At 41.6% G+C, this 23,946-nt stretch overlaps 1 protein-coding gene across 4 annotated transcripts in view; it reads left to right on the top strand.

Moving 5' to 3' along the window:
* The window catches only part of KCNN1 (potassium calcium-activated channel subfamily N member 1), a 237,724-nt gene that overhangs the window by 72,530 nt on the left and 141,248 nt on the right, over positions 1-23,946 (top strand). For all 4 annotated transcript variants that reach the window (XM_040321348.1, XM_040321355.1, XM_040321353.1 and 1 more), the window contains exon 4: positions 16,896-17,314. In XM_040321348.1, the coding sequence (XP_040177282.1) occupies positions 16,896-17,314 (419 nt within the window). The remainder of the gene's footprint in view (positions 1-16,895; positions 17,315-23,946) is intronic.

Here is a 23,946-nt window from a genome sequence, read left to right as displayed (position 1 = left end):
TGACTCGGCTCCATGTCTCAGGCCCTGTACACACGATCAGTACAAAATGATGAAAACAGACTGAAGTTCAGTTTAAACGGTCCAAACCGACCGTGTGTGGGCCCCATCAGTCAGTTATCCTTCAGTCCAAAAATGTAGAACTTGCTTTAAAATTGAACTGATGGACTGATAACCAATAGGTCAAAACCGATGGTTAGTACGTAAAAGCATTGGTTCAAAACCCTTGCATGCTCAGAATCAAGTCGACGCATGCTTGGAAGCATTGAACTTCGGTTTTTTTTACAGCACGTCCTTGTGTTTTACGTCACCGCGTTGGACTTGATCGTTTTTTTAACTGATGGTGTGTAGGCACATCAGACCATCAGTCAGCTTCATCAGTTAACCGATGAGAACGGTCCGTCAGTCCGTTTTCATCAGTTTGGACTGATCGTGTGTACAGGGCCTCAGAGAGGATAGGACCCGATCTGCTCCGCTACCGACGGCTATGGTAAGCAGCATCGACGACTGGAGCGCGGCTGGATGGAGGGCCCTCTCCTGCCCCCGATAAAAGTGATCTTATGGTGAATCAGCTGCGGAGACCACTTTTATCAGAAAAAGGACCGATCGCCGTTTAAGAAAATACCAAGGTTATGACAGCTATCTGCTGCCATAACCCCAGTATTCTATGTCAAAATAACGACGGCAGGCGGTATGGAAGTAGTTAAAGCTGAACTCCATCCAAACCACTAAAAAAATAAGTTAGATACATACAGTATATTAGACCTGTTCTCTTTCCAAAGTATTTGTAATTCTTTGGGTTTATTCCTGAGATTTACACGGCTGATTAGATGGCACAGCCTGGAGACCTGACTTTTCTCTACTGCACAAAACTAATACAATTTGGTCTTGTCCCTGCCCCCAACCTGTGATTGGACAGTGAAGGAGAAGCTTCAGACTGATGAGTTCATCTCTCTCCTCTTGTCAGCATGTTCCTTGTTAAGGCCTGGTTCGCGCTGGTGTGATCTCAGATGCAACTTGGGACATGTGTGCACAGTGTGCTGCTTTCACTAAGGGATGTGCTGGATTTTATTCCCTGCTTTGCAGGGAAACAAAATCCAGCACATCTCCGCTGACAGGATGGAGCTCTGCATTGTTTACATATCTCACTGGTTAGCAGAGAGCCGGTGGTCATCCATTGGCCCGCACCCGCTGATCGGCTTCTGCTGTGACTAATCACAGCAGAGTACAGAATAACGTATACTGTATATACATGATTCTACATAGATCAGCCACCCTGTAGCAGTAAAGCTACAGAAGGGCGGTCGGCAGCTGGCTAAATTTGTATACTTGTGCAGCTTTAACGTCACACTTAAAGAGGAAGTAAACCCTGATGGGTGTTACTTCCTCTTTATTTCCCTGCAAAGGAAAAGCATAATGGGCTACTATGCATCGCATAGTAGCCCATTATGTGACACTTACCTGAAGGAGCAGCCCGCCTTCCTCGCGAGTAGTGAGCGGGCATTCTTCACCCCTCTTCCTTCCGGGGACGCGAACTCCAGCTCTGTGAGTGGCCAGAGTCGCGTGACGTCACTCCTGCGCATGGGAGCCTCCACTCACGGCATGACCCGAGTTAGAAACGTCACAGCGTGCCCTTTTTAACTCTGGCGCATGCGCAGAACAAATTGCCGTACGGCTATTTGCAAATATCTCTTAGACCGTGCAGGTCTGGGAGATATTTCAAGCACCTACAGGTAAGCCTTAATCTAGGCTTACCTGTAGGTTAAAGTGGTTGTAAAGGGTTTGGTGTCAAAAAATATAAAATTATATTCCAGTGCATATTCTTAACTCAAAACAATCCTTTCTATTGTTCTCAGCCTCAAATCCCTCTTTTTCTGCTGTGCTCCAACTTTCTGTTAGAGCAGCCGTCACTAAATGGCGGCCCGCGGTCCGAGTCCGGACCGGGTGGCGCTTCTGCCCGGACCGCCATGCCGCCAGTATAATTTTAAATGTCAGCGTTGGTTTGCTGGGGCCGCGGGTTTCCCCAGCAACCAGTGACGCTGAGAGCGGAGAAGACAAGCTTGCACTCAAGATGGGGCGTGACGTCACGTGCGTGCCCCGCCCCCTGCAGCTTGCGGGTCCACTCCTGGCTCTCCTTGTGAGATTGGGGCGTGACGTCCCGTGCACGCCCCGCCCCCCTACTACTCGCGGTCCCGGGCTCGCCATATCGCACAGCTTTCGCCCATCTTGTATGCAAGGTATGTGACAAGTTAATTAGTTGTCACTAATGGGCATAATTATTATTGTGTACACTGCTGGGCATATGTCATTAATGGTCACGCTGATGGGCACCTTTTTTTTATGTTAAGGCGCACTCTGATGGACGAATTTTATTTTAAGAGGCACTCTGATGGGCACATTTTATTTTAAGGGGTACGCTGATGGGTATATTTTTTATGTGCACACTGATGAGCATATTTTGTTAAGTGGCAGAATGATGGACACATTTTGTTGTGCCCATCAGAGTGCCCCTTAACATAAAATATGCCCATCAGCATACACATTAAAGATATACCCATCAGCGTACCCCTTAAAATAAAATGTGCCCATCAGAGTGCCCCTTAACATAAAAGTTGCCCATCAGCGTGACCCTTATTTGATGTTAAGGGCCATGCTTATGGGAACATTTTTTGTTAAGGGGCACTCTGATGGGCACATTTTATTTTAGGAGCAACACTGATGAGCACATTTTGTATTAAGGAGCACTCTGATGGGCACATTTTATGTTAATATAAAATGTGCCCATCAGGATGTCCCTTAACATAAAACTTGTCCATTAGAGTGTCCCTTAACATAAAATGTGCCCATCAGCGTGACCCTTATTTTATGTTAAGGGGCACGCTGATAGGCACATTTTATGTTAAGGGGGACTCTGATGGGGACATCTGATGTAAGGAAGCACTCTGATGGGAATGCCTGATGTAAATGAGCGCTGTGATGGGACCCCTGATGTAAAGGGGCACTGTGATGGGGACCCCTGATGTAAAGGGGCACTGTGATGGGGACCCCTGATGTAAAGGGGCACTGTGATGGGGACCCCTGATGTAAAGGGGCACTGTGATGGGGACCCCTGATGTAAAGGGGCGCTGTGATGGGGACACCTGATGTGAAGGGGCGCTGTGATGGGGACACCTGATGTGAAGGGGCGCTTTGATGGGGACACCTGATGTAAAGAAGCACTGTGATGGGGAAAAATGGGGACTTGAGATTCGGACCTCGGCCCAAAGAAAATTTTAGTGACCGGACCTCCTTGAAATTTAATTCAAGACCCCTGTGTTAGAGGGTGGCAACGTCATGGTCCAACTGAATATAGGAACGTAGCTACCGTCTCTTGCTTGCTTCCAGGATGCACTAAAGACTATGGGCTATTGGAATTAATTTCAAAGTGAGCAGGAAAAGGAGAGGTTTGGGAGCTCATGGAGAAGGAGGAAGAAAAACATTGAGGATAGATTTCAGAAACATTAGTTGGTGGATTTGTATAGATTATTTTTGGAGAAAAAGAATATTGTTTAGTGTCACTTTAGGTTTAGTCGTTGTTGAAATGTACAATAGGACACAGCAATCAGAAACCATTTTCCAATTTTCCTGACTGCTCAGAATAGAGGTAAATCCTGGTTGATCACTATGAGTTACAACATTTTGAACATCATCATCACTGCTCTTTGCACTGCCTTATTAAATAAAGCCAAAAGTGCAGTGGTGTGTGAAATGCTTCAGAAAGCGGTGTCACTTTGTATATGTATGCATGCTGCCATTCACCTTTCCCTTGCTGCTGGCAGTGACAGTTCTGTGTATTGCTGTGTTAGGGAATCTGGAGTTAAACAGTTCAGCTCAAAATATGGAAAAGAAGGGACAGCTCATATATTTCATTTAGAGCCCTTTCACACTGGGGCGGTTTTCAGACGCTTTAGCGATGAAAATGGCCTCTGCTAAGCACCTGAAAACCGCCTCCCATTCATTCCAGTGTGACTTCAAACACTGAAGGTGGTGCGCTTGCAAGCAAGCAACATCTTTGGGATGGGTTGGGAGCGCTGTGTTTAGCACTCCCAAAACGCCCTGCCTATTTGGAATGAATAGGCAACACTTTCAAAGTGCAGCGAAACAGGAGTTTTAACCCTTTTTTGGGGGGTTAAAAGCATCACGTTAGCGGCCGAATAGACTAACAGCCGGCGCTATCAGTGTGAAGCACTCTTAGATCAATATTCCTAACCTTTTGTTATGATTACAGATCCCCAATGTATTGCCCTGTATATCCCCATATCCCCTACGCCAGACTGTTGAAATCATTCTCATCACCAGACCTATTAGGTATTGATAAGGACAACTCCAGAGCATAAACCATTCTGCCTCTGAGTCAAATTCATAATAGTAAAAGCATGCAGACACAAGGGAAGTTTAGTCTACATCCTTCACCGTCCCAACGTTAAGAGAGAGGGAACTTTATTGCCAGCAAGCTTTATAGACAAAATTACATCATTCATATGCACACAACTGATTCGTCAGTCCATATATAGTCTCTTATTACACGTGCCTGTTCCCACGAGGTCTTTTCACTCAGACGCCATATTTGCTTCTTCGGTGAAGGGGGCCATGGAAGGAGTGAGCAGTAACAGCTGTCTTCACTTATCACCTCAGAAGGGTTGTTTAACTCTATAATGACTTTTAAGGAAAGTAACAGTATTCTAATACACCCACACATATATATGTATGGGTATATATATAGATCAAGAAAAAAAAGAAATAAAACAATATAAGAAAGAAAACCAATATTTGAGTGGTTTAGGAGAAATACATAAACACAAACAAATAATAATTTTATTTAACTCCATCACAGTCCCCCCTTAAAATGACTATTTTATCAGTACTGTCCCTATGCTCTCTTTGTCCCTGTGCTTGGCCTCCCTATCAGCAACTCTTTTGTGTTTCGAATAGCTTCCAGACAGGGCTTATCCGTAGTCCTTTACCAGTGAAACGTCAGGAGCCAGTTAAGCACTATTCTTTCCCTCACTTGAGTATGTTGTATGTGTTTTTAACAGGTAATGACTGTAATGGAGGATACGGTCAATACAACAAACCATTATCGTAACCAATATAAACAGAAACAAAATTGCTATACCTGAGTACAAATGTGTTATCACCCAAAATACTGTCCCCAGGTAACATTCTAAATACACCCCCCTTGTCAGCTAAAATCATGTCTAGGGCCATACGATTTTACAAAGTCATTTGTGAAGTGGCCTCTAGTTGTTCAGCTAAACCTTGGAGTGCATCCCTGTTTATAGTTAACGAACCTCTGTTGGTTATAGTAAATATAATTAATCCAATCTACATTCTTATTTGAACCCTCTTTATCCCATTACTAAATAAAATGTTGTAAAGCAACAATCTTACCAGATTACTGTATTTTTCTTTTACCACACTTTCACTTATAATTGCTTAAATTTTGAAAAAGAACATTAATTTAGGTTGGGCTTTCCCAAATATTTTATTTCAGAAAGAAACGTATTCATGTTGATTTACACTATTTTTCAGAACCAATCATACCGTATGATCGACTGAACCACATATGCTCTCGTCACACTATGACTGTTAAACAAAATTTCTATTTAACACAAGGCAGTCTTAGTTCATCCTTCAGGGTAGACAAACATACAGGAAGTTCCACTGTGCTAATATATGGATCCATTTATAAGAGCACAATATTCCTCCCCAATACATTCGTCAACCAAAAGCCTAAAAAAGTGACTTTTTAATTCACAACTGTGGCTCTGTCACACTGCATCATTTATTCATAATGTATCTGTACACTATTTTAACCGACCTTTCTTTTTAACATCCAGTTGTCACTAGACAAAGCTCAGTCAAAGCTGCGTATTTTGACACCTCCCATTCTCTTTGAAATAACACCCTTAAGCCCTGTACACACGATCGGTCCATCCGATGAAAACGGTCTGATGGACCACTTTTATCGGTTAACCGATGAAGCTGACTGATGGTCAGTTGTGCCTACACACCATCGGTTAAAAAAACGATCGTGTCAGAACGCGGTGACGTAAAACACAACGACGTGCTGAAAAAACGAAGTTCAATGCTTCCAAGCATGCGTCGACTTGATTCTGAGCATGCATGGATTTTTCACCGATGGACGTGCCTACAAACAATCGTTTTTTTTCTATCGGTTAGGTATCCATCAGTTAAATTTAAAACAAGATTGCTTTTTTTTAACCTATGGATAATTAACCGATGGGGCCCACACACGATCAGACCGTTCTCATCGGTTTGACCGATCGTGTGTACGCGGCATTAGAGTAAGATGTTCTTCAAAACAAAATGGTGCAAAAAAACACATTTTTTTAAAAATACCAATCATCATCCACATACACTTGTACAATGTAAATGTATGAGAGAAAGATCTCTATATTAATCAAAAATACTAAATTAATAAGGGCTTTCTTTAGATCTTCAAATGATTGTATACAAGTTATCTTTTATTATTACAGAAAGAGTTGCCCTATAGTAAGCCTTTATAATTCATTAACATTCACTCAGACAGATATTTTGTCTTCAAAAATTTCAATGAACTCTCAAGAAAAGTTATTTAGGCTCAAAAATGTTTTTAAAACCATTACTCTAGTAAGCCACATGTTTTAAATATATTTTTTCCTCATCCATGAACCTCCTCCAAGTTTCTCAGGTTCACAGAAGTGAAAATTGTCATGGCAATGGCTGGACTGACCAGGCTGTGTAACCTGATCTCTCTGCTAGGAACACATTCCTTTCATGTAATGATCTCCAAAGAAAAACATCTGCTACTGCTAAACCCAATCTTCTAAGCTTTGTATGCCATACATTGTAAGATTTGTTAACAATCAAATTTATCGTTTTTATAATTTTTTACCTTTTTTACCATTTTTATAAACATATTTGGTTTGTACATCTGCTAAAAATCATGTACATTACATTATAATATGACATTTCTTGACTACAGTAGCGACCAAAAATAGTTTAGAGGACAAACTCTAATGAACTGTGAATTGGCCATTTTCCAGAGAAACTCCTCCTCCCAACCAAAGTCTCCACTCCCATCAGAAACATCAAATTACAAAAACTTTTAACACTTGTTTGTTTTTTTACAATTTTTATAATTTTTATAACATTGAACATAACTTAAATTTTTTAATATTTTAATGATTTTCCTGTGTAACCTTAAGTAAATTAGAACAATCTACTACCTTAATTTAACAACCAAATCGTAGTTTAGAATCTTTTGTAAAAATTGCTCAATCCTTAACTTATTAATACTGCAACCAAATCTGTAGGATTTTCTGTTAAATACTAAATACCATGCTGTTTACCATTATCTGAATTTTAAACAGTTCTTTACACAATCTTAATCAATAATTTTCTCTTAAAACGTTGTTCTGATCCCATGTTTATGCTTTTGAATGACCACATGTAATAACACTTTTTCCTGTTTAGGGCTAAAATATTCATAAACATTTACATGCAGCATTAAACTTAGTTTCCTCATTAAAGAACTTATTTACACTCTGACATTAATTAATTAATTAATTATCCTATGCAATATATCACAGTGATTATGGGACTCAGGGACTCAAAACCTGCAGCTACTTGGTCTCTTGCTTTAAACTTATCCGGGACCCCCCTTGGGACCCCTATGGCATCTATATATACATATGGCCTATATGCCCAGTCATCAACTATATTCCAACCCACAGATTCCCAGTGGTCACAATCATTACCTATATCACATATATATATATGGTTCATAAACGTATTACCCTGCCAATCTAATGGAGGGAAGGAGATTATAGTACAGTAATCAAATATAAGAAAAAAAAATTCATTCTGATGCGAGTGGCACAGTCCATCATATCTCATCTCCAGAGAGTGTTTTCGAAGGAACTTCTTAACCATCACCCAATCACCAGGGAGCATGCTGTGAATATCTGTATCTAAACCAGGATCTGCAATAGAACAAAATACTCGTACATGGATATAAGTTAATTATTTTGCAAGAGCAGTCACATAATTTCTCAAAAAATTGGGTAGTGGCGCTGAAAAAACAATAGAAAAAAAGTGGCTAAAAATTCACAGTCGTTATTACAAAGAAGGGAACCTCCTGAAGATGAACAAATAAATATAAAACAATAATAAATGGATAAAACCTTAGAATTGGACTGGAACATGAATATAATAAGAAAGATGCAGTCCTATGCAAAAGCAGATGGTGTCAGTCTGTAATCCGGGGCAAAGCCTTCACAGGTTGGGGAGATGAGAGCAAAAACTCCAATATGCAAAAGAGAGAGAGAAAGAGAAGGCGCCTCCAGATTAGTAAACATAAAAGCTTTATTCATACAAAGGTGCAGCATCCACTTACAGTAAAGTAGTAGGAAAATGGCATGTTTTTAGAGTCCCTTAGGTGATGTCTAGCCGCGCTCGATGGTGGAGATTGCCTACGTCTCTATCCGTTGTCCGGTCGATCGATCCTGCAGTGAAATCCAGCTAGTATACTGCAGCGTTGTGGATGGGATTAGGAGAGAACGTAGGCCGCGGTGACATCACAGAGATGCGACGACGTTTCAAGCATAGAAGCTAAAGGGAACTACATGCCTTTTTATGGTTAGAGAGTGTCTGCCATCTAGTGGCGAATGACCAGAATTGATCCTTTCTGTCAGCATAGCTAGCAGAGAACTCAACCATATGAAGTAAATGGAAAAAAATATATATAAATATAAATTATAGACATAATATAGGAAATATATATGTAAGGAGATATTTAAGCATTGATAGGTCGCAATGATAATAAAATTTGTAATAAAATTTAAAATACAATTTATAATAAAATTTAGTGGGATTGATAGGAGATTTTTTTAGGGTTGAAGTTGGAATAAAAAACAAATAAAAGATAAATAGAAATGAGGTTTGGAATGAATTGTGATAGTGGAGATGACAATTATAAAAATTAGAATAGAAAACATATATATATATAAATAGAAGATACATATATAGAAAATATATATATATATGTATAAAAAAACATATATAATAATGATATGCACATGTGTGTTTAGGAAAATACATGCGGTTGGACAGGTACAATCGTTGGATAGGTATTTCTGTCAGTACTCTTAATATTATGTGTTTTTTTAAAAAAAGGTATTATATTAAAATAATTGATTATTAATAGAAGATAATCAGGATATGTGTTAGGGAAACATGAATCTTACAGATTTTTTCATTTTGACCTCCAGATGAAGTTTGGTTTATAATTGGAGATGACCAAAATAGGTTAAAGGAGGGTGGATATTTCAAGTATTTCGTTTAAACCTCCGGGTGAGAGGGTATCCAGAGTATATATCCAAAACGTTTCGCGTTCACGTGGGGGCAGATTCATATAGATCTGCGGATCTTTAGATCCGCTAGATCTACCTGGTTTACGATCCGCCGGTGCAATTTAGCGAGGCAAGTGCATGATTCATAAAGCACTTACCTCGCAAACTGCACCGTCGGATCCTAACTCCCCCCGGCGGAATGCAAATTCCGCGGCTAGGGGGAGTGTACAATTTAAATCAGGCGCGTTCCCGCGCCGATTTAACTGCGCATGCGCCGGGGCGAAAAAGCCCAGTGCGCATGCTCCAAATGACGTCGCTACGACGCCATTGTTTGCGGCGGGTACGTCGTTTGCGGCCATCGGTATTCCCGATCGCGGTACGCAAACGACGTAGAAAATTTAAAAATCGGCGCGGGAACGTCGGCCATACTTAACATTAGCTACCCCTCATAGAAGCAGGGGTAGCTATCCGCCGGAAAAACCCGAACGCAAACGACGTAGAAAACGAGCGACGGGCGGGCGTACGGACGTGAATCGGCGGTTTTCCTCATTTGCATATGCGACGGGTAAAAAATCGCGACGACACCTAGCGGCCGGCGGGAGATTACAGCCTAAGATTCGACTGGTGTAAGTCACTTACACCAGTCGGATCCAAGGGAGATCTATGCGGAACTGATTCTTATGAATCAGTCGCATAGCTCCGACGGTGGGATCTCACAGATCCGACCGTCGGGTCTCACAGATACGACGGCGGATCAGGAGATCCGCCGGCGTATCTCTATCTGAATCTGCCCCATAGTCTATAGAACCTCTCTGCCTCTGTCAGATTTTTTGGCATTTGTTCTATCACCCAAATCTGTAGGCCTTCAGTGGACCCTTTTCGACATTTTGCAAAGTGTTGGGGAACACTATGCTTATCTATCCCACCTTCGATTTTCCTACGGGCTGTCCAAACCTCTGCCTGAGAGGACGAATAGTACGTCCTACATACAGGAGTTGACAAGGACAGCGGAGGCAATAGACCACATGGTCAGAAGAGCAGTTATAGAACTCGCCAAACGTGTATTTTTTGCCCTTTCCAGAAAAGCTCTTCTGACCATGTTGTACAAAAGCACACATTTTACACAGGGCCTTTTTGCATTGGAACATGCCAAGTAATGGAATTAGGCAAAGGTCTTGCCTTATATTGGAGGGAATGGGCTTGAGCTTACTCGGGGCGATTTTGTTTTTGATATTAGGCGCTCTCTTATATGTTATTGTAGGGAATTTGGGGAGGACAGATTTTAGATGTATGTCTTCCAAGAGGATCGGCCAATGTTTTTTTTTAAATTTGTTCCATTTTTTATGGTCATGATGGAATCTGGTGGTGAATCGAACTGAGTGATCTGAGATGTTATTTTTTACATTATGTTTTATTGGCTCTTTTTGATATTGGGTATAGGCTTCTTTAATTACGGAGTCTCGATAACCTTTATCTTGTAATTTTTTGATAAGTAACTGTCCTTGTTCTTCAAAATCTGTTGTGCTGGTACAGTTACGTCGAAGACGACAAAACTGACCCCTTGGGATGTTATTTTTCCATTTAGAATAATGGCAACTTTTGTAGTGTAAAAGTGAATTCCCGGCAGTAGGTTTAGTATAATTTCTGGCATGAATGGCGTTTTCTATGTGATATAATTCTAGATCAAGGAAGGCTAGCTTATCAGGGTCAGTGATATAAGTAAAGCTAAGGCCATATGGATTATCATTACAATAATCCACAAAACCTTCGCTATCCTTATTAGTGCCATTCCATATAATAATTATATCATCTATATATCTTGCATAAAAAGCAAGATATCTAGAATGAGGATTATTATGGAGGATATGTCTTTCCTCCCACAGGCCCATTGCCAGGTTGGCATACGAGGGAGCAAAATTTGCTCCCATGGCCGTCCCTTTAGTTTGTAAATAGAACTGGTCATCAAATACAAAGTAATTATGGGTAAGGCAGTACTCCGTACACTCTAAAATAAAGGATGCCTGTCTACTGTTCATGCAGGGGTCCTTGAATAGAAAATGTCTCAGGGCAGAAATTCCAAAAACATGGGGGATTGATGTATACAAAGAACTCACATCAAGTGACATCCATATGTAGTCATCATTCCAGGAATATGGTTTTAACAATTCTAATAGGTGAGTACCATCTCTAATGTAAGAAGGTAGGGCTTGTGCTATGGGTTGTAGAAATGAATCTTATGTATTTTGATAAGCCCGAGGTGATGCTGTCCATGACGGCTATGATGGGCCTGCCAGGAGGGTCAAAACATACACGTTTGGCGAGTTCTGACAGAGGCAGAGAGGTTCTATAGACTATGTGAACGCGAAACGTTTTGGATATATACTCTGGATACCCTCTCACCCGGAGGTTTAAATGAAATACTTGAAATATCCACCCTCCTTTAACCTATTTTGGTCATCTCCAATTATAAACCAAACTTCATCTGGAGGTCAAAACGAAAAAATCTGTAAGATTCATGTTTCCCTAACACATATCCTGATTATCTTCTATTAATAATCAATTATTTTAATATAATACCTTTTTTTTAAAAAACACATAATATTAAGAGTACTGACAGAATACCTATCCAACGATTGTACCTGTCCAACCGCATGTATTTTCCTAAACACACACATGTATATGTACATACGCATGTGCATATCATTAATATATATGTTTTTTTATGCATATATATATTTTTTCTATATATGTATCTTCTATTTATATATATATGTTTTCTATTCTAATTTTTATAATTGTCATCTCCACTATCACAATTCATTCCAAACCTCATTTTATTTATCTTTTATTTGTTTTTTATTCCAACTTCAACTCTAAAAAAATCTCCTATCAATCCCACTAAATTTTATTATAAATTGTATTTTAAATTTTATTACAAATTTTATTATCATTGCGACCTATCAATGCTTAAATATCTCCTTACATATATATTTCCTATATTATGTCTATAATTTATATTTATATATATTTTTTTCCATTTACTTCATATGGTTGAGTTCTGTGTTAGCTATGCTGACAGAAAGGATAAATTCTGGTCATTCGCCACTAGATGGCAGACACTCTCTAACCATAAAAAGGCATGTAGTTCCTTTTAGCTTCTATGCTTGAAAAAGGAGCGCGCTCTGTCATACACAAGCGCCGACTCTGAAACGTTGTCGCATCTCTGTGACGTCACCGCGGCTTACGTTCTCTCCTAATCCCATCCACAACGCTGCAGTATACTAGCTGGATTTCACTGCAGGATCGATCGACCGGACAACGGATAGATACACAGGCAATCTCCACCATCGAGCGCGGCTAGACATCACCTAAGGGACTCTAAAAACATGCTGTTTTCCTACTACTTTACTGTAAGTGGATGCTGCACCTTTGTATGAATAAAGCTTTTATGTTTATTAATCTGGAGGCGCCTTCTCTTTCTCTCTCTCTTTTACATAATTTCTCAAAGTATCAGACTGTAATTGCAACTGTCCTGGGTAAATAACAAACTAATCTGTTTCAAACAATATTTCAAAAGGGGATAATGAATGCTTCCCCCTTGGGGCCATTTCCCCACTACTCTGAGGGTGGTAAGGTGTGTGAAACGTTAATGTGGTACCCAGGACCTTGATCACTCTCTATCACCTCAGTTACCCCATATCTGAATCTGGAGCCATCAACATACAAGGTGAGTTAAGGCATTGGGGTCGGGGCACACAGGACAGAGGGTAGATGCACGGTTTCCACCTTCATGAGTTCAAAGCAATCGTGTTCATCCAGGGTAGGAGCAGGTAGGTCTGCACCATTCTCTTCTTTCTGTTTTGTCCAGAGACATGTCATAATACCCCCCTTGGACAAAACGAAGGAGAGAAGACGGGTTGGTGGGTTACAGAACACAGAATCTGGTATGGGCGGTGGGTAGGATAGGATGCCATCTGCGTTCACAGGGGGTAGAGGGGGTAGTTCAATACTGGGCACATGGGGTTGGGGCAGGATGGGTCAGGCTGGAGCAATGCCTGTTTGCAAGGGGAGGGACCTCCAGCATAGAACAGCATTTGGGCAGAGCCCATGCTTCCGCAATAGCAGTGGTGTTGCTCAGCATACCCACAGCAGCTTAAACCTTGGTCAGATCACCACCCGGTAAAACAGTCGGTGTTTGATAGGTAATACCAACAGTGAAAGTAGTAGGGGCACCAGTCCAGAAACTGAACATCAGGCATGGTCTTGAAGGGGGCAATAGCCGCAGTAACAGCCCATGGGCACCACATTATCACAGTATAACAGGCAACAAGCCATATATTTATCATGTCGTGGGTCACATTTCACCATCAGGGTAGGTAACTCATGTGAGGCTTTCTCAGCTGAGGTGGCAGGGGCATAAGGAGAGTGGCATGTGGGAAGGTTGGCATTTAAATGAAGGGTGGTCTGGAACTCTACAGGCAGGGCTCCATAGATTACACAATCTGACTGATAAAATGATAAAAATCAGTGTAGACTGGTCATCATTCAATATCTAAATTAAGCTCAGCTTAAAAAAATAAGCTTCAAAGATAAATATTGTGAGTTACTAAAACTCCTTCTTATGCATCAACAGTATCAGTTGCTGTGGCGTGAAACAGATAAACTCATATATATGTCTAACAAAGAAACAGTTGCAATTCACCAGTCTTACTTTAAAAAAAAAACATGTCCCATTTTTTTTCCTCTCTTGTTTTCCCTCAAGCTGCCAGCAAGCACAGGGTTAATAAGGCACACAGCAGCCGGAAAGGGGGGAGAGGGTGGGAGGGAATTTTTTGAGTCTTTCCAAGGCAGAAGGGAGGGAGGGATGGGTGTTAAGGACCAGGCAGCAACGTGTGCATTTCTCCCCCTATCTTGCCTGCTTGTGTTTCCCCGAAAACGAACTTCAAGATGCACAATACCATTAAGACATGGACAAACAGTAAACAACACACACAGTTAGAATATGACACGCTATTTCAGCCCCTCTGTCTGTAGGACGTTAATTCTTAACCCTGCATATATATATAACTAAAAGAAAATATATTATGTGTGTACTTACACAGTAAACACACAATATACATGTAAGCTGATAAGGCAATTACTGTGTTACATCAGTACCAAACACCCGTCCTTCACATCAGCCTAGTTCGACACCTCGCTTAGTCCATTTTTTTTACAAAAAAAAACCAGACCATCGAAATTCTGTGTCTATCCATAACCTTATTTCCTGAGACCTCTCTCTTCAGACCAGACATATCCATATGTGCATATTGCCAACCTCACTTAACCCAACACCAGCAGTATGGTTAGGAAGGAATCCAGTGACACCATTCACATATATACATATCTACCCTGAGACACGCCTAATTTGCGTCTCCGGCTCAGGACCCCTGATGAGAAGGTGTGTATGGGGGGAACCAATGTGCAAAACCAGCCTAACTGTAAATATTTAAAAAATATCAGCTAAAATATATAAAAGCAGCAGCCACTACTAAAATAGTGCTCACGCACCAAAAGACATATGTAAATTGGGGGTAAATAGAGGCGCTTGCCAATTAAAATAAATACTAAAATGCCAAATAACGCACAGCAACGTATGGATAGTATTGATTGAATCCAATATATATGTTTCACTCCTTTTTTCCAATCCCTTCAAAGCATATTTACCAGGAAGTAAAAACAGCATGCAGCGAGTTTTTGTGTGCAAAGTAGCAGATCTCCGCTCTCGGCCGCGAGCGGAGATGACGTCACCGACGGCACTTTCCTTCACCTGACGCGTTGCGTAGCAGATCAACGCTACTTAGTCATAGGTATCTACTTAGGTGCTACTTTGCACACAAACACTCGCTGCATGCTGTTTTTACTTCCTGGTAAATATGCTTTGAAGGTATTGGAAAAAAGAAGTGAAACATATATATTGGATTCAATCAATACTATCCATACGTTGCTGTGCGTTATTTGGCATTTTAGTATTTATTTTAATTGGCAAGCGCCTCTATTTACCCCCAATTTACTGATGAGAAGGTATTGTCTAACCGTCTCCTACAGACAGCCCCCTGAAATAGCCACATTCAAGTCAACATAGGACACAACATAACATGAATATCAGCCGGCAGAATAGGGCGACAGGTTCTCTTTAAAGCGACTTTGTTCAAGAAATTACCCATCTTTGCATGGCCGAGAAGCAGCAGGAAAACCTTGAACTAATGGAGGGCATCTGTGCGGAAGAATACTGGGAAGAAGCATAAAATAAACGTCTCTTACTGCACCCGTAAAGGTGATCAGCCTCTCTCTGTCCACACAGGCGCACTCCATCGACATCTCGGGATGCCGCATTTGGCCAAGAAAACAAAGTCCACGTTGGCGCGACAATTGATAAGGATTGATAACCCCTGGCACAGCTCCAGAGCATAAACCATTCTGCCTCTGAGTCAAATTCATAGTAGTAAAAGCATGCAGACATGAGGGAAGTTTAGTCTACATCCTTCACTGTCCCAACGTTAAGAGAGAGGGAACTTTATTGCCAGCACAGCTTTATAGACAAAATTACATCATTCATATGCACACAACTGATTCGTCAGTCCATGTATAGTCTCTTATTACACGTCCCTGTTGCCACAAGGTCTTTTCACTCAGATGCCATGTTTGCTTCTTCGGTGGAGGGGGCCATGGAAGGAATGAGCAGTAACAGCTGTCTTCACTTATAACCTCAGAAGGGTTGTTTAAAGCGGTTGTAAACCTGCATATACAATTTTCATTTTTTTTTCACCTGCAAGGCAAAAGCCATAATGAGCTAGTATGCACCGCATATTTTAAGGGGAAAAAAGTGTGCGGTATACGCCAATAAATACGGTAATGTTTAGGGGTTGTGAGTAATTTTCTAGCAAAAAATTCATATTTTTACATGTAGGAGAGAAGTGTCAGAATTGGCCCTCTGAACTCGCCCCTGTAGCCAGTTTTCAATCCATGTACTCACCCTATGGTCCATGCCAACGGACCTTATTTTGTACAGTAAACGTTTATGGGGAACTGTGTAAAATGCTTTTACAAAATACAGATACAGTCTACGGGCCTTCCTTATCTAGATGGCAACTCACCTCCTCATAGAAGGTTAATAGATTGGTTTGGCAAGAAGGATTCTTCATGAATCCATGCTGATTACTGTTAATAATACAATTTTCATTACTATATAGCAGGTAAAAATAATGCAAGTGCATTATTTTCACCTGCTATAAACCAAATTTTTGCTTGTGAACCCTAAATCAACTGTAATATAACGGTATATTTTTTTGGCATATAAAACAATTTCCCCTACTACTGCCTTAGTGTGTGTCTAGGCAATAAAGTGTTGGTATCGACTACATCATACTTCTTGTGTACATTGACAATTTATTTTTAGCATGTTTTTATATCTGCTACAATTTTTTTCCTGATTTTCTATTGCCTAACTTTACTTTGTTGTAGCTTTTTATGGTGGACAATGGAGCGGATGACTGGAGAATAGCCATGACCTATGAACGGATATTTTTCATCACTTTAGAGTTGACTGTGTGTGCCATTCATCCTATCCCTGGACAGTACTCTTTTACCTGGACAGCTCGTCTGGCCTTCTTCTATACCACCTCTGTAGCCAATGCCGACATAGACATCATCTTATCCATCCCTATGTTCTTAAGGCTCTATCTAATTGGACGTGTGATGCTCCTCCACAGCAAGCTCTTCACTGATGCATCTTCAAGGAGCATAGGCGCCCTCAACAAGATCAATTTCAACACACGCTTTGTAATGAAGACTCTTATGACCATCTGTCCGGGTACAGTTCTTCTGGTTTTCAGCATCTCATCTTGGATCATTGCAGCATGGACAGTCCGAGTATGTGAAAGGTAAGTCCTTTCCTTTATATTGATTACTGCTGTAGATTTTATAGAGCAGCAAATCCTTCTCGTGTTCAGCATGCATTTAGCATGTTTTTTTTTCCTTTTGAATCTGCCTACATCTCACTAAGGAAAATTTATTTCCAATGAGTTTAAAACATTTCAGAAAAAAAAAAACATAATTTTGAACGATCATTTTAAACTAACCATGGAAATGCAGCTGCTGATCATCTCCCTTATGCTGTTTGTCCCATGTAATTGCTGTCTCTGCCTGTCTTCCATGTATGGCTACATGACATTTATGAAAGTTTAAATTACGGGGTTTGAAAGAGTCCTTTTCTGTCTTTCCACATCAGATGCCATCAAAAGTCACCTCTATCAAGCTTCTAGCAAACAGCAATCCAACTGTTCTTCATTCATATGACAATGCCATGTGTCTGTGGACCTACCACCCATTTTGACTTATTTCACATGTTTAAAGTGACCTTTACCCATATTTAGCATCAGGGGCGGACTGACAACTCATGGGGCCCCCGGGCAATAGAAGAATATGGGGCCCCTCTGGCTTACAGATGGCCACCACGCCAGGAGGTAGTGCAGAGGCAGGCAGCTAAAATCTTGGGATATTCACATTAAAAGCATGTCATTTTCGGACATATCAGGGACAGATCTAAAAAAAACACAGATTTTTACATACTGTCCCTGGTTTTACTGAGCCTGGCAACCCGGATGGGGCCCCCTAGTGGCATGGGGCCCTCGGGCAGTGCCCGAGTGACTCAATGGTCAGTCCGCCCCTGTTTAGCATTGTCATATTGCAGCACAATCTTACTACAATAAAACGAAGGTGGAAACATAGGAGGCAATAGATGTCTTGGGCAAATGGGCTGCATGTAAATATTAACCTATAGCACAATGTCTTTGGAATCATGCCAACCTTGTTTTCATATTAAAGGGGTTGTAAAGGTTTGTTTTTTATTTTTTAAATAGGTTCCTTTAAGCTAGTGCATTGTTGGTTCACTTACCTTTTCCTTCCATTTCCCTTCTAAATGTGTTTTTTCTTTGTCAGAATTTCTCACTTCCTGTTTCTCCTCAGTAAGCTGTTCTGGCTGACTAACCCCCAGCCAGAACGGCTCGGATGATGGGAGTAAGCTTACTGAGGAGGAACAGGAAGTGAGAAATTCAGACAGAAAAATAAAATTTAGAAGGGAAATTAAAGGAAAAGGTAAGTGAACCAACAATGCACTAGCTTAAAGGAACCTATTTAGAAAATAAAAAACAAACCTTTACAACCCCATTAAGCATACAAATTACCATATAGAATAAATGATTTTGAAGATTATGTATAAGAAAAGAAAAAAACTTTAATCATTAGTCTATAACCCCATTCCTTGAGAACCTTAAAGAAATGAGTTTTGACTATATTTATCATTACAATTTTTTTTAGTTGAAAGTCCAAGAGTTTGGGCTTTAAAGAATGAATACAATGCTTGCTGGGTAGCAAAATCTGAAACAAACAATATCTGTCCTTTGCGCTGAGGCCTTCTTCTAGATGATGTATTTTTTTGCTGCTACTATTTTACTCTGTGTATATAAACCAAAAATCAATTTTTGGTATATATTGTATCGTGCCTCACTGTACACAGTTTTCTAAGGCCCCTTTCAGACGTCCGCTCCGTCTGTCCGTTCATTACAAGTCCGTTAACGGACTTGTAATGAATCCCTATGGGGACGCGTCCGTTAACGGATGGAGCATCCGCTAGCGTCCGCGTCAGTCGGGATCCGCTTTTCTGAACGGAAGAAACCCTATTTTTCTTCCGTTCGGTGGAGCGGAACTGATGCAGACGGACAGACGGTCCGTCTGCATCCGGTTCCCCATAGGGCAGAGCGGAGCAGAGAAAGGGCGGTCCCTGCACTGTGTGCGGGGACCGCCCTATCCGCCGACAGCTGAGCGGGGATCCCCGCTGAGCCGACGGAGACACACGGAGCAGACCCGGAAACGGTCCGCTCCGTGTGAAAGAGCCCTTAAGAAAGCATTTTTTACCTGGAGATTCTGCCAGTAACAAAACTTCCTGTTTCAGCCTGACAATGCTAAGCTGTTGCCTGTCAATAAGCAGCATTGTTGTCAAACTTGTTTTAAGCTGTAGTAAACTGCTGGGTGTTTTTTATTTTTTTTAAACCTGCAAGGCAATGTCATAATGTGGTAGTATGCATTGCATACTAGAACAGTATGTGAAACTTACCTGAAAACAAAGCCTTCCAGCAGCACGCTGCCACTGCTGAAGGCGCTTCCATCTTCACCCGGTCTTCCTTTCCAGGTTTGCGGACTCCGGTTGTGTAAGTGGCTGGAGCCGCAATAATGTCACTCTTGGGTATTCCGTTCCTTCAGAGCGCGTGCGCTGGTGACGTCACCAGCTGCATGTGCAGTAAATATCTTCTAAACGGTGTGTGTTTAGGAGATATTTACAGTACCTATAGGTAAGCCTTATTATAGGCTAACCTATAGGTAAAAACCATGCAAGGGAGTTTACTCCCGCTTTAATTAGCCATTGGGCTGCCTATCTGGTCTATCAAATGGGCAGCACAATGGCCAACAAAAAGAGTGTGCAGGGGAGACTAATAACATTGTCGCTAAATGTGAGGCAATGTCAGCCTGTAAGAGGAAGTGCTGTTACTGGCAGACATAGGGGTAGATTCACAAACGGGCGTCCTAACTTTGCGGCGGCTCAGCGTATCGTGTTTACACTACGCCGCCGTAAGTTAGGGAGGCAAGTACATGATTCACAAAGTACTTGCCTGCTAAGTTACGGCGGCGTAGCCTAAAGCGGGCGGGCGTAAGGGCACCTAATTCAAAATAGGCTGAGGGGGCGTGTTTAATGTTAATTTGGTTTGACCTGACGTGATTGACGTTTTCTTGGAACGGCGCATGCGCCGTCCGCCTACATATCCCAGTGTGCATTGCGGCAACGTACGTCGCACGGGCCTATTGGTTTTGAGGTGGACGTAAATGACGTAAATCCCTATTCACGGATGACTTACGCAAACGACGTAAAATTTTCGAATTTCGACGCGGGAACGGCGGCCATACTTAACATTACTATTCCAGCTATTTGATGGAATATCTTTAGGCCTGATAATGCGTTACGTAAACGGCGTATCTGTAATGCGTCGGCCGTGCGTAGGTTCGTGAATAGGCGTATCTAGTGATTTACATATTCTACGCCGACCGCAATGGAAGCGCCACCTAGCGGCCAGCCTAAATATTGCACCCTAAGATAGGATGGCGCAAGCCGTCGTATCTTAGATAGGTTTAAGTGTATCTCTGTTTGAGAATACACTTAAACTTAGGTCGGCGCAGATTCCGAGTTAGGCCGGCGTATCTACTGATACGCCGGCCTAACTCTTACTGAATCTAGCCCATAGTTCCCCAACTGTCCCTGATTTGTAGAGACTGTCCCTCTTTTGGAATCAAATCACTCAGGCAGTCCCTCTTTCCTCCTTATTTGGCATTCTTTATGGTCTGACATATAGATCTCAATAATGAACACGCTATTTAGAAGTGTTAAACTGCCGTAAGCCCTCCATCCAGCCAATATATTATTGAATTCCTTATTTTTAAAGTGGAGTTCCACCCAAAAATGGAACTTCTACTTTTTGGAATCCCCCCCCCCCTTCGGTGTTACATTTGGCACCTTTCAGGGGGAGGGGGGAGCAGATACCTGTGTAATACAGTTATTTGCTCCCACTTTCTGGCATAGATCACTGCAGTGACCGCGGTGACCTACGCCACTTCCGGCGCCTACTCTGTCCTTCCCCGCTGTATTCTGGGAGACACATAGGTCCCAGAAGACAGCAGGGACCCATGAGGATGTGCATACAGTGAGGCTTGATCTTAAACATACTCAAAAAAAGATTCAGGGTATATGAACCATTTAAACTAGTATTAAACCCTCCCACAAACATACCAGTTTGCTTCCACTCATTCAGGCAGCTTCCCTGAACTTCCTGTAGGGAAAGTGTGCACAGTGCAAGTTACAGAAGGGTCACATGACCAATCTTCTTGTATCCTCAAAACAGCCCGAAAACAATCAAATACACATGTAAAATGCCGGTTTTTACTATCTGGAATACTGGCATATATAATATATGTGATGTAAAGAATTGGTTCACTTTTTGAACATGTCACATTTTACACCTGTATTTAGGGTATAACATGATACCTGTTCAAGTAGAACCCCTTTAGCCCCTCATTCCCTGTGACAGCCCCTACGTAGGTATGGACACAGAGCCGTAGAAAGAGTATGCAGGAGCCTGACATTGCACCCCCTGTGAAAAAAATAATACATGCGCATTTATTTTATCTGCCTCCACAACAGCTATAGTAAATAAAGAAAAGAAAGAAAGCAGACTTCTGATTAGATGCTTGAATTTGTTGTTGCATAGCATCCGGTTTCATTCTGTATTTACAAGGGTTTCCCTGAACTAGTTTGGTGCAGTATCCATGAGTCAATGATTTTTTCATTTGCATTTTAAGCAAAGATTTATACTGACTTACATTTGAATACAGCTGACAGGGTGACAATGATTTGGGACATCTGCAGACTGCATTATGGTGTGACAAAAATAGTGCAATATGCATTACTTTGTACTTCAGAGTATATACGCTAGAAAAGCTTTTCCCTCTATTTGATAGTCATAACCATCAGATCCGCAGGGCTGCCTGAAGTTATTTACACCATTAACCGGTTTTAAATGCTGTATTGCAGCACTCCGTTTATTAGTTCAATCATCTGACAGGTCCCTCCTGAATGGCACGTAATGAATACCAGCCCGCACTTCAAAGAGCACAATAATGCTAACAGCATTAATAGTTCTCTAAATACACTTAATTTATTGTCAGATAACCAAAAGCCATTTATGAATCAGACTAGGCTGGTGCAGCATACACTAGAAAAAGGAGAAGAAATGTTTATCGAATTGATATGGCATGGCGGCTGAGAAGCTTAGGCTTGTCTTAACACCCTTTATTTAAACCACCACAAAACCTTGCCCCCCAACAAGACACATAGACCACTTTACGTTGGAAGTAGGGCAAGGCAACAGCTTTATTGAACATAAGTATAATAACCTGTAAAATATCAGTAACCATATACAACAAACCATAGAGGCCTGTCTCCACCATCAGTGTGAGGCAGGCATTAAACTGACCCGTAATTAAACTTGAGGGCATAGTGCGACGAGCCAGAACCGCAGGGGAACACGTGAGGTGCACGGTGGGCCGATGAGAGACAGCAATAATACAGTTCATCGGTTTACTCACGGTTAGCAGAAAGCCTCCCTGGGCCGGTCGCACAGTGAAAGGGAAGACAGCACAAAATCCTCCGGGGCACGCTCTGTGATAGGGAAACGCCAGCCAAGATGGTGGTTGAGGTGCCCCTGATGACAGGGGTGTTTAGAGTGCTTGTGACGGCTGGGTCCCTTGATGGTATTAGTCGTGACGCCAGTACCGTTAATGGTGGTACAACCAGTTGTAGTAGCAATGTTGAAGAATGAGGTAGACAGTGGTAGGATACAACTCACAAACTTTTACTGTGTCTGGTTTTGGTTGCAGTACGAACATCCAGTTAGAATACAGTCTCTGGGTAAATAGAGGAATTCTGATGATCCACTGCTAATAGGCTTTAGTAGGCCTGGACTCAGGCTGTGGTTCAGTATAATGCTTACTTGTTCCTGGTCTCTTTTGAATCCAGTGACATGGGTGAGGTTGCCGGTGGCTAAGAAATCCTTCACCTTTATACTCAAAGGTCTGTGCTGCCGCTTGATGGCTGTTACCCTTTGATTTGAGCAGTTCAAATGTGTCCCTTCTCTGGACTGACCTTCTCTCTCACCTTCACATTCTGCTTTCTCTCTGCACACTGCTTCCTGTACTGAACAACTGACCACAGATGAACCTGAGCTGGGATAGATATCCCAGAGTGGTGCTATCCCCATCTTGTGGTGGGAAGTATGAAGCACACTTGACCAGCCTATGAACAGGGATACCACAGGTGTAGCAATGCAAAAATGACATGCAATATAGCAATGACAAAGAAGTAATACTTTTGCAGTTCCCACATGTCCTGAGTGGGACGCTGCATACCCCCATGGTAAAACGTGTGTTGACCTCGGCACACTTTTGACTCGATGTTGTGTCTTCCTGTAAGATATAAGAGAAAGGGAAAAGCATGCATGCATAGGAAATAACAATATAACCCCATTCTTGTACTTCGTGTATCTGCAAGTAAAATGGGTTAGGCAAACATATCTCAGGCAACAACGAGATGTGACAAAAGGTGACAAAAAGGGGTGTAGATTTTCCTCTGAAGACTGGTGATGTATGGCAAAACCAGAATAGTCCACGATGAGATGGAAAAAGGAAAACAAAACAAAAATAAACATCTCAGGAGGCTCACAGGGTATGAGTCCGTTCCCTGGGCACAGGAAAATGTCAACTGATGAATATCACGGAGGCTCAGGTACGTGAAAGTCTATCTCCGGGTGCAGGCTTGAACGTTGCAAAACAGTAGGTAAGTAGTCCTTTTGAAAAGTCTTTTACAGGAAATAAACATGATATCCCAAGTAAGTCTTCTTCTCACTCTGGAACT

This window comes from Rana temporaria, chromosome 1 (assembly GCF_905171775.1).
Source record: "Rana temporaria chromosome 1, aRanTem1.1, whole genome shotgun sequence".
Lineage (NCBI taxonomy): Eukaryota > Metazoa > Chordata > Amphibia > Anura > Ranidae > Rana > Rana temporaria.
Note: the sequence above shows the minus strand (reverse complement) of the source record. Positions and strands in the feature narration are given on the sequence as shown.